We start from the raw sequence: 15,258 nt of genomic DNA, 5'->3' as shown, positions 1-15,258 counted from the left end.
TTGTTCAAACTTTTAGTCATTGACCTGCGATCACTTTATGTACTCAGTAACAAATATTTTAAATAACATAGCTGCGAAACATCTTCGAACATTACATCACATTAAAGGTGCTATAAAAATATAAGTTGTTGTCGCTGTGCAAATCTTTCACTGTGATTTAGGTTACATAAATATTACATAAAACATTTTTAACTGAGTTGCATTGTCTGTACTACTTTCTTTTCCTGTGCATTATTTTGCATTTTTCTCAAGTTCGAAGTGGCATAACTAAGAAAGTTATTCTTAAATACAAAACTCAAGCAACTTGCTCCAGCAATAACTGGTCATTAACCATAACCTAACTTTGAACTCTATGACTGCATTTAGTTTTGAATTGAATTATGCGAAACACCATAAGCCCAGGTTTGTGTTTTTAATTTAACAGCTTAAATTGTGTTCAAGGCTGAACGTTTGAAAACTTTTTATTCCTTCCTAGCTACACTTTCATGAGGTATGCCGATCCATCTCCATTCTTTGCAAAGCTGAAACCTTCAGCTCCAACCTTTCTGCAGTATTAATGTTTAGGAGAGCAGAAGAGCAGTAGTCCAAGAAAGGAACTGTTTTGAAATAGCAAACATTGAACTTAAAAAGTTAACTCTGCTTCTCTCTCCAAAGAAGATAACCAGACCTGTTGAGTTTCTTCAGCACTTAATTTTCATGATGATGAAAAGGGAATTGTGTTTGTCAAATTTGTTGATACAATGGTTAAGGTGGAACTAGCTACCGTTGTGTAAATGGATTTTCAAAGAATATTCACTAAGGTCCCACACTGGAGATTAAATTTGTACCTGTGGGACTGGGGTAATACTCATACATAATAATTAATATTAATGTGGATTCAGATTGGTTAATATACAGATACAGAATGGAGTAAACAGGGCATTTTGCCCAGGGCAGGATTGACTGGCATGAGGGGTCATAGTTTTAAGATATTAGGAGAAAGGTATAGAGGGGACTTCAGAGGAAGGTTCTTTATGCAGAGAGTTGTGAATGCATGTAATGCGTTGCCAGTGGTGGTGGTGGAAGCAGAGTCATTAGGGACATTTAAGCAACTACTGGATATGTACGTGGACAGCAGTGAATTGAGGGATGCATAGTTATTTTATTTTACATTAGGATTGGTCCTCGGCACAACATTGTGGGCCAAAGGGCCTGTTCTGTCCTGTACTTTTCTATGTTCTATTTTTCAGTCGTGAGATTGTAACTAGTGGTCTACATGGCTGATGCATTTGTCTCTGCAAATGATATAAGTAGCCAGGGAAGCTATAGTGCAAGCACTTTTACACAAATAAAACAAATATTGATTGGAAAAGCGATTAGTGCCATAGGTCGAATACAGAGATAATGTGATTCTAAATTTTAAAACGATGGAAACCGCTCCTCACCCCCATAATTCAAACCCTCCAGTCCCGACACATCCTTGTAAATCTTTTCTGCACTCTCTCAAATTTAACAACATCCTTCCTATAGAAGTTTCAAAAACATTTAAAACTACCTTTGCAAGGGTAGCTAGGGATGGGGAACAAATACTAATCTTGGCAGAATCATTCACATCCCATGAATGAGTCAACAAACTTCTGAATTTGGAAATTGGATATATAATTTCAGAATTATTTACAGATGACATCAAATTGTATGGCTGCAGTAAAAGTGGTGGGCAATAAAACATTAATAAACTTGCAAACAGGCATATCATTGAAAAATTAATTTACATTTTCAGTATTCACTACTGAGAGGGACTTTGATGTTCCTGAGGACAACATGAAACAGACTGATATGCTCCAACAAGTTGATGTTGAGGAGAATTTTGAAAATTTTGAAAAAAACCTAAGGGTAGATAAATCCCCTGGACCAGATGTGATCTACCCAATGTCAGTCTAGGAAGCGAGGGAAGATATTGCTCCACCTTTGGCAATGATCTTTGTGTCCTCACTGTCCACTGGAGTAGTGCCAGATGATTGGAGGGTGGCAAATGATTTTCCCCTTGTTCAAGAAAGGGAATAGAGATAACCCTGGGAACTACAGACCAATCAGTCTTACGTCTGTGGTGGGCAAATTATTGGAGAGGATCTTGAGAGATAGATTTTATGATTATTTGGAAAACCATAGCTTGATTAGAGAAAGTCAGCATGGCTTTGAGAGGGGTAGGTCATGCCTCACTAACCTTATTGAATTCTTTGAGGATGTAACAAAACATGTTGATGAAGGTACAGAAGTGGACGTGGTGTACATTAGCAAGGCAATCAATAAGGTTCCCCATGGTAGGCTCAATCATAGTAAGGGGGCATGGGAAACAAGGAAATCTAGCCATCTGAATACAGAATTGCATGACCCAGAGAAGACAGAAGGTGGTGGTAGATGAAAAGTATTCAGCCTGGAGTTCGGTAACCAGTGGAGTTCTGCATGGATCAGTTCTGGAATCTCTGCTCTTTGTGATTTTTATAAATGATTTGGAACAGGAAGTAGAAGGGTGGCTTAGTTTGCCGATGACACAAAGGTTGGAGAGACTGGTGGATAGTGTGAAGGGCTGTTGCATGTTGCAACGGGACATTGTCAGGATGAAGAACTTGGCTGAGATGGATTCTAACCTGGAAAAGTGTGCAGTGATTCATTTTTGAAAGTTGAATTTTAATGCAGAATACAGGATTAAAAACAGGATTCTTGGTAGTGTGGAGAAACAGAGGGATCTTGGGGTCCATGTCCATATATCCCTCAAAGTTGCCACCCAAGTTAACAGAGTTGTTAAGAAGACATATGGTGTATTGGCTTTCATTAGCAGGGGGATAGAATTTAAGAGCCACAGAATTATGCTGCAGCCCTGTAGAGCCCTGGTTAGAACACAGTTACAATATTGTGTTCAGTTCTGGTTACCTCATCATAGGAAAGATGTGGAAGCTTTAGAGAGATTGAAGAGGAGATTTACCAGGATGCTGCCTAGATTGGAGCATGAAATCTTATGAAGTAAGGTTGAGGGAGCTAGGGCTTTTCTCATTGGTGCGAAGAAGAATGAGCGCTGACTTGATAGAGGTATACAAGATGATGAGAGGCATAGATAAACTGGATAGCCAGAGACATTTTTCCCAGAAAAAAGTGGCTAACACAAGGGGGCATCATTTTATGGTGATTGGAGGAAGGTTTAGGGGAGATGTCAGAGGTAGATTCTTTACACAGAGATTGCTGGTTGCGTGGAATGCACTGCCAGCAGTGGTAGTGAAGTCCAATACATTAAGGACATTTAAGCAACTCTTGGATAGCCATATGGAAGATAGTACAATGAATGGTATGTAGGTCAGTTTGATCTTAGAGCAGGATAAAAGTAGCACAATATCGAGAGCTGAAGGACCTATACTGTTCTCTGTTCTATATACATGAGCGAAATGGTACATTATAGAAGAAGGAATGAAAATAAAATAAAGCATTAAATAGATTATGGAAACAAAGAGATCTGCAGCTAGAAATAACCAAACCATTTAAAGTGCAATGTATTTTTAAAAATCCACTAGGGTGCATTTCAACAGGAATAGAATTAAAAACATGAAAAATTTAAAATATATTAAAACATTAGTTCAATGATTATGGACATTTGCTCAAGGTGAATTGGAAACACTGAATTAGTATAACAAATCAGACTTCAGAAGGTGCTTTCTTCAAATAAATCTTAGTTCAGTTGGAAAACACTTTTTGAGAGCTGTGTTCAATCAGGAAATGTTTAAACTTTTAGAGAGAGAGGCAATAAATGTTGGGTTTGCCAGTAACAACTAGACCTGATCATTTTTTAAAAAAATCATATTTTATAGAGTATGTGCTTAAAAACATTAAGAAGTTGACTGTAAGACATAAATATAGGTTCAGCAAAGTTGGTGTGCAGTATGGAATTCTAACATCGCATAAATAAGACACATTTTGTCAAACCTTTTCATCTTATACAAGACAATTCACAAGAGGGGAAAACTAACATTTGTACTGCATGAGATGCAAGTGCTGGTTGATTGACACGTAGACTCAGTGGTAGAGGTGTTGTAATGGGGAATGCATTAATGTTGACTGACATTTTACAGTCAGATTTCATTTAAAATTTAAATTAGGAAGGTTGGTTCTGATTGGTCAAGTCTCCTTGCTCTTTTTATTAGTACTCATTCACGTTGTGACTACTTGAATGCTCACAGCATTGTTGTCTTGTCTTGCCTTTGTGTGTTTTGAGTCCTCAACCAGAGTTTAAAAGCTCACTGTACTTCCGTGTTATTTTTTTATTTAGCATATCCACAAAGCCAGACAGCATGCCATGACTGCAAGCAATGATCAGTCAGGGTGTGGCTATATTGCTGTAGAGCAATGTGCTACGATAACCTCAGACCTGAACCATCTGCCAGCAATATTAAGTGGCAAATACACTGCATATGCTTCAACCAATGGCTATTCCTCAAAGTGTAGAGAGAGAATAGTTAGGCCAAGTCTTTAATTAGGGTGCCTGACATAGAATATCAAGTGCATAGTCTGCTCTTGGTCCAGGAGCTTGGATATGGTCTGTGGCTTCTTTGGTTGGTCATGGTCAGGGATCTGTACCCTTATAATCTACAGAGTAGGCTAGAGTCAGTCACAACAAGTCTGGTTTCTACCAGGGGAATAGTGCAACATGATGATTGGCATAACTACGTTTTAGTCATTGGGAGAAAAGACTAGTACTCCCTTAGTCAGGGTTTTAAGATGGCTGAGGCCAAGGACAAGTAGCTTGTGTAGCTTGGTTCTTAAATAGCAATAGATTTACAAATGTCCATTTGTATCTGGACTAAAATGTCAGCTGTGCCATCTATGTACCCTTAGAAATGTTTATTTTTGGTTTCCCCTCCCACTATGTGCACAGTTCAAGGAACTCCCACTGGCAGCTCTTGGACTGGTGGACAGCTGAGTTTTAAAAATGACACGGTGCTAGGAATATTGGGAGATCCCAGCAGTGGCAAGTACGTCTGCGTCTGACAACAGGGAAGGCAGGACAAGCGAGGAGCCATAGCGGCATGGTGCATAGATAATGAAGTGGGTTTTGGAGAATAGAGTACAAAATATTATGAAGGCTCACGGAGAGAAGTGACACCTAACCAATTTCTGATATAATTCAGTCCATAATTATTTTTATAATTTCTATTGTTACTATAATAGGTTTAGATTCAAATCTTCATCCCAGTGGTTATTTCACAACTTGTTTTGTGCCATTTTGCTCTTCACTATTTTATATAATTTAAATTGATTAATTGACTTTTACATGCAAAATATTTCTACAAATTACTGGTGACTGTTTTGCAATAATATTAATTGATAAGAGCAAGGTCTCCAACTGGATTTGTCCTCACTAGCAGTTTTCAATCTTTTTCCATTTCACCTTAAGATTTTATTATACCAGAGATTCTGACAACCCTCTGGGGGTTGCCTGAAACAATCATTCTTAGTGCAAGGAAAAGGTTGGCATGCTATTCACAGATCTCTCACCCTTATCACTCTGTGCATTTTACTTGGAGTTAGGACAATCTCAAATTTGTTCACCTTGCTAAGGAAATATTGAAAGTGACTGTGAAAAAGGTAAAAAAAAATGACAATGCCAAAAGGAAAGGGGTTGATGATTTAGCCATCCTTGTGTTTAAACAGCATCATAAAGTTTTGGCTATGCACTTCTTCAGATGGTTTTAACAACTTCAAAATGTTCATGCGTTTGGCAATTACAAAAAGATTTAAACTTTTGAATCCCCAGACCCAGAATGCAATGGAAGATGAATGCAAACATGAATTATGCTCTTTTTGAATTTTACGATCCACCCCATTTATATCATGTAACACTCAGCATTCAAAATAAAGGGTGCAGATTGCATTATAAAGTGCAATAAAACAAACAAATATTAAAAACCACTAAAAAAAATTCCATTTATTTTCTTGAAGTATTTTGCTATTCATGTGTGACTTTTAAGGTTTACCGAATTGCTGTTTTCAGAAGGCATCATGAACTAGATTCACATCCTCAAGGAGCAGCCAAAATGTTTCTTTCCCCCATTACAATATACTGGAACTGAAATACTGGCATTACACTTTTCGGACAACATAATAGCAACATTAATGGTAATGTGTTTGTGCTGCCCACTAATGCATTTAGATTATTGGCCAGAAGTGTTCCTTTCTAAACCTCACAGTAAATGTCTGCAGCAGCTGCTGCTGTTAATTGTTGAACAGCCCTGTGGTGGTGTTTTTGGTACTCACCGCCCTTGTAAGCCGCCACTGCTATGGTGCTATTTATCCTCACAAAAGAGACGGGTGGCCGTGGTCCAAGTTCTGCAGAGCTCTGTGACGTTTCCAGATACAAGGCACTGCTGTCCCAGGTGCTTATGTCCCACATTCTCACATCTCCTGATGTGTATCTGAAAGAACCAGTTCAATTATCTGCTTGTTTATTCCAAATACTGGCCACCTACTGAAGATACTAATTGGAAATAATATCAGCAGCTATGTTTATGACTCGTAAGCTGCAAATGCGGTCACTGAACATAATTTAAATCACAGAAGACAGCAATCTTCTCAACAAAAGGCAAATTTATGCAGTTAGATAAAAAAGTGATAATTCCCATCATCAATCAAAACAAGAAGCTATATTTTATTTAGATCTGATCAGATAGATATTTATTTTGAATGATATAATTTTTAAAACATGTGTGACTGCTGGTTGGTTATAGATTATGGCTCTGGGTCTGGACTTCTTTGCTTGCTACCTCACAATTTTTCCAGCGTTTAGGCAAATGGAGAGAAAAATCACAGGTTGGGAAGCAGAAAAGTGGAAACCTAGATGAAGAGCTGATTCTTGAAGAACATATTTTTAGGCAGAAGGGTTTTTTTTTAAAATAACATAGGACAAATGGTTTATTTTTTTACCTGATTGAACTCTTTTGTTATAGGTGAAGAAATGAATGACCTTCAGTCATGGTAACACTTGTAAAGTAACAATTTTAATCAACTGGATTTAATATAAATGAGACATTTAAATTTCCTCAAACATGTATTTAAACAGCAGTATTATTAAATGTGTTGACTTGGAAAGAATAAAATATTTTATTTATTTTAGATCCATTGAATAGTAAGCAAATAATGGATGGATTTTTTTATAGGGATGCGTGTGATGTGGACAATGGTGAGATATGCGGCAGAATTGAGTGACAAGTACAGTGAGGGCCTTCACAACATGGGAACAATTCACACCATTAGTTCTGCTTTTCATAAGTGGCATGGCGGGATTCTCACTAGGCAGCAAGTTGCCAGTTGACAGGGATTAGCGCTTATTAAATGCCTTGTTAATGCTACAACTTGCCTCATTAATATTCAGGTGTTCATATTACCAAACTCACAAAACAAGCTAGAGCATCGGGATAACTCAGCAAAGAAACCAGAGCAAACACCTGGTGGGTTTTGTTCACTATTGCTCCAAGCAACCTCTATGTTGGAAACTGGTCACCAACATCTCAGGCTTGCTGTGAGCGATGGCCACACACACGTACACTGGCATCCGACATGCTAGTTTTTCAGAACCCTCATAACATTTCTCCAACTTTCTTTAATGCAGCACATTAGACTGCACTGCCAGCTACCATTCTAATCCTGCTGCAAGGACATTGTATGCTCAGGGAAATTGAATATAGACTGGACCAGGGTGCATCTCCAGGCTCTTTGCTTGCTCACTGTCATACGGCTAATTCACACTGAGCCTACTTGATGCCCTCTCAGCTACAGAAACTAGGCTCATATTACTGCTGTCTTGTTGTGCCATTTAGTGTCGACACAAAGCCAGGAAGCTTGACATAGGTGTCAGCAGGCCTTTGACAAGTCAAGCCTTTTCCCAGGAGTTCCAGGCAAAGTAAGTCAAAGGTGGCATTCTTTAGCAGTCCACATATTGCTCAGGGCAGTTAGAATCAGGATGGTCTTCTAATTAGGAGTGAGGAGCTGAGTGATGGACAGCACACCCCCTGTCTTGATTCTTCTGCCATGCTGTGGATGGTTTTCCTCATGGAATGAGACAGAGTTATGTATTACAGAATGGATGGTACAGTTATTACACTTGGCCCAGGTGAGGAGATGTCATGAGCAAGTGAATAGGCAGCACAGAGGTCTTGCAGGCCTCGTGGTGTCAGAGGTGGTGTAGTTGAGGGCAAATGGGGAAGATATTGCAGGCAACAGTGGAAGTTTTAGAGTAGGAGGCTTGGTGGGAGGAAGGTAAAGCAGAAATAAAGATCGTGTGAGGTATCAGACAGAAGATAGTGGTGCTTATGCTGGTTTAGGGGTAACGATACTGCTGGGCATTTGTTTAGATGGGTGAGACTGCTTTAAAATTAGGCAGGAACTTTAGACCAGGCTACCATGTGTATTCGAAAAGGCAAGGATTGATTAGGGATAGTCAACATGGCTGTGTGTGCTGGGAAATCATGTCTCACAAAATTAATTTGAGTTTTTGAAGAAGTAACAAAGAGGATTGATAAGGGCAGAGCGTTGGACATGATCTATTTGGACTTCCTTAAGGCATTTGACTAGACTCCCCATGGGAGACTGGTTAGCGAGTTTAGATCTCCTGGAATACTGGAAAACTAGCCATTTGGATACAGAACTGGCTCAAAGGCAGAAGACAGAGGGTGGTGGTTAAGCATCGTTTTTCAGACTGGAGGACTGTAACAGTGGAGTACCACAAAGATCGGTGCTGAGTCCACTACATCTGGTCTTTTACATAAATGATTTGGTTGTGAGCATAAGTGGTATAGTTAGTAAGTTTGTAGATGACAGCAAAATTGGAGATATAGTGGACAGTGAAGCAGGTTACCTCAGAGTACAACGGAATCTTGATCAGAAGTGCCAATGGCCTGAGGAGTGGCAGCTGGAGTTTAATTTAAATAAATGCGAGGTTTTGGATTTTGGGAAAGCAAATCTTAGCAGGACTTACACACTTAACACTCTGAGGGAGTGTTGCTGAACAAAGAGACCTTGGAGTGCAGGTTCATAGCTCCTTGAAAGTAGAGTCACAGGGAGTTAGAATAGTGAAGGTGGCGTTTGGTATGCTTTCCTTTATTGGTCAGAGTATTGAGTACAGGAATTGGGAGGTCATCTTGTGCCTGTACAGGACACTGGTTAGGCCACTGTTGGAATATTGCATGCAGTTCTGGTCTCTTTCCTATCAGAAGGATTTGTGAAACTTGAAAGGGTTCAGAAAAGATTTACAAGAATTTTGCCAGGGTTGGAGGATTTGATCTATATAGAGAGACTGAACAGGCTGGGCTGTTTTCCCTGGAGCATCGGAGGCTAAGGGGTGACCTTATAGAGGTTTATAAAATCATGAGGGGCATAGATAGGATAAATAGACAAAGTCTTATCTCTGGGGTAGGGAAGAGTCCAGAACTAGAGTGCATAAGTTTAGGGTGAGAGGGGAAAGATAAGAGACCTAAGGGGCAGCGTTTTCACACAGAGGATGGTATGTGCATGAAATGAGCTGCCAGAAGAAGTGGTGTGGATTTGCTGGGCTGACGGACCCTTTTCCACACTGCAGGGATTCTTTCTTTCTTTTTCAAATGTTGCTGTTTCATCTGCTTCCACTATCTTCCCTGGCAGTGTGTTCCAGGCACCTACCACTTTATGCATAAACAGTTTGGCCCACACACCATCTATATTTTCATCCAGATCAACAGAGGTCCCAGCATTGATCCTTGCAAAGCACCACTGGTCACAGATTTGCCATTGTCCCTAAACCATATTTTCTGCAAAACACATTTCCCACTCCACTCTAGCCAACTCTGTCCTCATCGCTATGTACTTAGTCTTATTTTAGTTTAGTACAGTTGATAGTGACCAAGTATCTCACTCTCAAAATGAATGCTAATATATCGTTCCCAAGGGGATCTTTTACTCAGATTATTTATTATACTTGCCTTATTATACATTACCAGTCCAAAATAGCCTGATCCAATATCTTGGATCCATAAGATATTGATCAAAGATATATTTTTCCTGAATTCACTCTATGAATTTTTCAAAATGGCTGTCTTTGGCAAATTGGTTTTGATGATTTACTTGAAAATTAAAGTCACCCATGAATAATGCACTGTCTTTTTATACGTGCCCTCATTATATCATAATTAATTCTCTATCCTACTGAATAGCTCTGCTATTAGGGGGTCTACAGACTACTTTCATCAGTGTTTTTTTTGCTTTTTTATTTCTTCACCTTGCTATTTCCTATCTCAATCTCTCTGGGTTCTACATTTTCCAATCCACACTAACTTCTTGCTATCAAACTCATTGCATTTCATACTAACAAAGTTACCCACCATCCTTCCCTTCCTGATTGCCCTTTTGAAAATCCCTGAATATTTACTTCCCAACTTTGAGCTCGTAAATGTGTATCCATAAGATCGTATGTATTAAACTCCATTTGTGCTGTTAATTCAGTTAACTTGCTCCAAATACCACATTTTTTAAGAGCCTTTAATTTTGCTTTTTAAACTATTTTTCCCTCCTTTGAATCGATTTCCTGCTGTTGTTTTATACTTATACACACTCTCTTCCTGTCCCAGTCCAGGCTTCATTATCAAAATTACTGCTCAGTAATGTTGCTATATCCTTTTGTTTTGTTTGTCTATGAATCCCTGTCCTGAAGCTACTCTCTAGTTAGTTTAAAGCCTTTTCTAATTTGAAATAGTACCCTCCTTTTTTCATATTCCAACAATTTTCTACCCTTGCCTGAAGGTACTTACAAATCCAAGGACTATAACTCAAATGCAATTCCTGTGGAATTCAGCACTTTGAAATGCTCTGATGATACAGAAGTTTTGATATAAAGGTGTGCTTTCACTTGAAACACATCATTATATTTGCACCAATGATCTTACATCACATTGACAAAGCTGAAAACATGTTGCTGGAAAAGCGCAGCAGGTCAGGCAGCATCCAAGGAGCAGGAGAATCGATATTTCGGGTATGAGCCCTTCTTCAGGAATGTCAAAGCCCATTGACAAAGCCCATTTCAACAGTCGATTCAGGCAGACTATTCACAGGTAAACCTGACTGTATTCTCACACAAAGTCTTACAAACATGCATGTGCAATGGAACCTCTGGTTTGTGATCAGTCCCAAAGTCAAAGTTCACCTTCCAACTCTAGGAAGTTAAAGATAAATATAATACTATTCTTGATGAGATTATCCAGTTTAGTACATGCTAGGATGAAACTGGAATCTGGTCTGAACGAATTTATAACTCACTTTCTTTCAATCAATCCATCCATCCATTGAGGAAACAGATAAAAAGCCTTTAAAGTTAACAAGAGGAAATCAACTCTTAGTATACTATAACTAACTATGCACTTGAGTACTACAATATCATTAATATCATTTATTTTCAAGTTTAGATTGCATGATATAAAAAATTTCAAAAGAATTAAAAGAATTCCACTGAAAACACAATTGCAAGTTAATGCATTACTTAGACCTGTTAATGTATTTTATAAATTGCTGCATATTTTATAAATGACTGAACAAATACTTATATGGCTGTAAAACAGAATTTACTGCTTAAATTGTAAGGAATGGCTGAGAAAGTATAGACTTTAAATTTATTGCAGTGTATTAATATAGAATGTCTAGAACTGAGGAGAATGATGTAATATTCCTGTGCTGAATATTTCAAGCAATTTTTTTTTAGGAAAACAAACAAGACAAACATAATACTAAACATTGTGTTACAAACAATTTAGAAAATATATCTGAAGGGTCAGAGGCTATGCCAACCTTTAAATTAAATAACTACATTCCAAAACAATGCACTGATCTTGGTCTAATGTGGCTCTGACAAATCCTCCAAGATACAAGCCAGAAATCTTGTCTTGCAAATAATGTGAAAGTAGCCTAAGACTTTCTTGCTCCCCAATATGGGATACAAGAGACTTAACTGATGATAGCCACCTGCACAATTTTCTGCTTTGGTCTGGCAGCAGTTACTGAATGTTATGTGCTTATTGTGGGCAGTGAGAACCCTGCCAGCTTCCAGAGAACACAACCGGACTTGCTGGCTATAGAACTTCTACAAACGCATCCTTCCCCCACCACCTCATTGTTCCTTGTGTACAAGCTTTTTACTTTATGACTCTGTTTTGTGCTGTCTATTGTTTTTAAAACATGGCAAAATACATTTTGAAAACATTCCCTTCGGCCTTCTTAATTAAAACCCTGAACAGATATATGGTTACCTAGAGCATTTTCCCGAAGTCAACAACAAATACAATAAAACTATGTACAGAATTGGAGCAACAAACAAAATTGAGCATTAGACAACAGTGTTGCAATGGATTAGATATTGACTTTTCAAAGACAAACTTTTATTTATGTTGGACCATTAGCAGAGTGAAATGCCCTTGTTTTCATGCTAACATTTCTGTTCTGGGCGAAGCACTATACCTCATTTTCCATTCAAGCACTTTACAACCTTGAAGGCTCAATACTGAATTCAATAATTTCAGAAACTGACCACATAATATCTGTGCGCTATCCTAAATAAATCTAGTCCCTTTTGCGAGCATTTGGCCCATATCCCTCCCTTCCTATTCATACACCCATATAGATGCCTTTTATGTGTTGTAACTGTACCAGCCTCCACCACTTCTTCTGGCAGCTCATTCCATACATACACCACACTCTGCATGAAAAAGTTGTCCCTTAACTTGCTTTTAAATCTTTCCCCTCTCACCTTAAACCTATGACCTCTAGGGAAAAGACCTTGACTATTTACCCTAACCATGCCGCTCATAATTTTATAAACCTCTAGGAGGTTATCCCTCAGCCTCCAACGCTCCAGGGAAATAGCCTCAGCCTATTCAGTAACTCCATCTAGTTCAAACTCTCCAACACCTTTGCAACACCTTTGCAAATCTTTTCTGAACCCTTTCAGGTTTCACAACATCCTTCCTAGAGCAGTGAGTCCAGAACTGCACACACTAGTCCAAAAAGGGCCTAACCAATGTCCTGTACAGCCACAACATGGCTTCCCGACTCCTATACTCAATGCACTGACCAATAAAGGAAAGCATACCAAATACCTTCTTCACTATCCTATCGACCTGCGACTCCACTTTCAAGGAATTATGAACGTGCACTCCAAGGTCTCTTTGTTTAGCAACATTTCCCAGAACCTTACCATTAAGGATATAAATTTTTCCCTGATTTGCCTTTCCAAAATTCAGCACCTCAATTATCTAAATTAAACTCCATCTGCAATTCCTCAGTCCATTGGCCCATCTGATCAAGATCCTATTGTACTCTGAGGTAACCTTTCTTGTCCAGATACCTCCAATTTTGATGTCATCTGTGAACTTACTAACCATCCTCCTATGTTCACATCCAAATCATTTCTATAAATGATGAAAAGCAGTGTACCCAGCACTGATCCTTGTAGCATACCACTAGTCACAGGCCTGCAATTTGAAAAGCAACCCTCAACCAGCACCTTCTATCTTCTACCTTCAAGCCAGTTCTGTATCCAAATAGCTAGTTCTCACTGTATTCCATGTGATCTAACCTTGCTAACCAGTCCACCATGACGAACCTTACTTAAGTCCATATAGATCTCATTCACCACTCTGTCTTCATCAATCATATTTTTATTACTTCAAAAAAAAACCTCAATCAAGTTCATGAGACACAATTTGCCCTGCACAAAGCCACGTTGACTATCCCTAATCAGTCCTTGCCTTTTCAATTGTATGTAAACCCTGTCCCTCAGGATTCCCTCCAACAACTTGCCCACCACCGATGTCAGGCTCACTGCTCTATAGTTCCCTGGCTTTTCCTTACCACCTTTCTTAAACAGTGGCACATTAGGCAACCTCTAGTTTTCCGGCACCTCACCTGTGACTATCGATGATACAAATATCTCAGCAAGAGGCCCAGCAATCACTTCCCTAGCTTCCCACAGGATTCTAAGGTACACCTGATCAGGTCCCAGAGATTTATCTACCTTTATGCATTTAAGACATCCAGCACCTCCTCCCCTGCAATATGGACATTTTCAAGAGGTCATTATTTATTTCCCCATATTCTTTATCTTCCATAGTCTTTTCCATAGTCTTTTCCACAGTAAACACTGATGCAAAATACTCATCTAGTATCTCCTCCATCTCCTGCAGTTCCACACACAGGTGGTCTTGCTGATCTGTATTCTTTCCCTAGTTACCCTTTTCTCCTTAATGAGCCTAACATTTGTTATTGGGAAAATGCTGGACTTCATCATTAAAGAAGAAATAGCAAGATATATGAAAAAGATTAACATTAACAATGCTGGTGAATTCTGGTTTCCAAAATATAGATTGCAAGTGAATCGTCAATCAGAGAATCTCTTGACAGTCAATGGTTACACCAGCAGAGATAAAATAAGTGTGACTTAGGAGAGAGTATGCTAATAGAGTGGAGAAGGGCATTGACCTTCTTCCCAAAGCATTTGGCATTTCTGCAGATGGCTGAGACTGTTTTAATCAGCAGGGAAGACAAGACCGGGCTGGCATCGTCTGGTGTTGTGGCCTCCACTGTTGCATTCTGAAGGGGTAGACCTGCCTATGCACCACACTACCCACAAAGATCTCCAGGACCCTGCTTGCAAAGCAGGATCTTGACTCACCCCCAGTCTACCATGTCATGAACATGTCAGCATATGCGCAGGACTGACAGTATTCGTCCAGGTGTACAACAGACTTTTAAAAGATGCCATAGATGCAAGGGATACTGGTGAATTCTGGGATATCCCAGCAGTGGTGAGTTGTTCCAGGAAAAACGCATTTAGAGATGGACAGATTGTGGGTTTCAGAGATGCCTTGGGGCGTGATAGATAATTAATGTGGTCACAGTGAGGTCTGCAAATGCTGCAGATCAGAGTTGAGTGCGTGTTGCTGGAAAAGCACAGCAGATCAGGCAGTATCTGAGAAGCAGGAAAATCAACATTTTGGGCCAGAGCCCTTCATCAGGAATAAGGCTGGGAGAGATAAATGGGAGGGGGGTGGGGCTGCGGAGCAGGAAGCTGAGAGTGCAATAGGTGGACAGAGGTGGGGGTAAAGGTGATAGGTCAGAGAGAAGGTTGGAGCCGATGGGTGAGAAGGAAGATTGACAGGTGGGGCAGGTCATGAAGGCGGTGCTAAGCTGGAAGGTTGGAACTGGGGCAAGGTGGGAGCAGGT

General features: G+C 39.4%; 1 protein-coding gene across 2 annotated transcripts in view; it reads right to left on the bottom strand.

Annotated features, from left to right (window-relative positions):
- fbxw8 (F-box and WD repeat domain containing 8) overlaps positions 1-15,258 on the bottom strand; it is a 170,579-nt gene that overhangs the window by 102,884 nt on the left and 52,437 nt on the right. For both annotated transcript variants that reach the window (XM_060844021.1, XM_060844022.1), the window contains one exon: positions 6,280-6,437. In XM_060844021.1, the coding sequence (XP_060700004.1) occupies positions 6,280-6,437 (158 nt within the window). The remainder of the gene's footprint in view (positions 1-6,279; positions 6,438-15,258) is intronic.

The sequence above is a fragment of the Hemiscyllium ocellatum genome, chromosome 24, assembly GCF_020745735.1.
Source record: "Hemiscyllium ocellatum isolate sHemOce1 chromosome 24, sHemOce1.pat.X.cur, whole genome shotgun sequence".
Taxonomy (NCBI): domain Eukaryota; kingdom Metazoa; phylum Chordata; class Chondrichthyes; order Orectolobiformes; family Hemiscylliidae; genus Hemiscyllium; species Hemiscyllium ocellatum.
The sequence above is the reverse complement of the archived record's forward strand: the minus strand, read 5'-3'. Positions and strand labels throughout refer to the sequence as shown.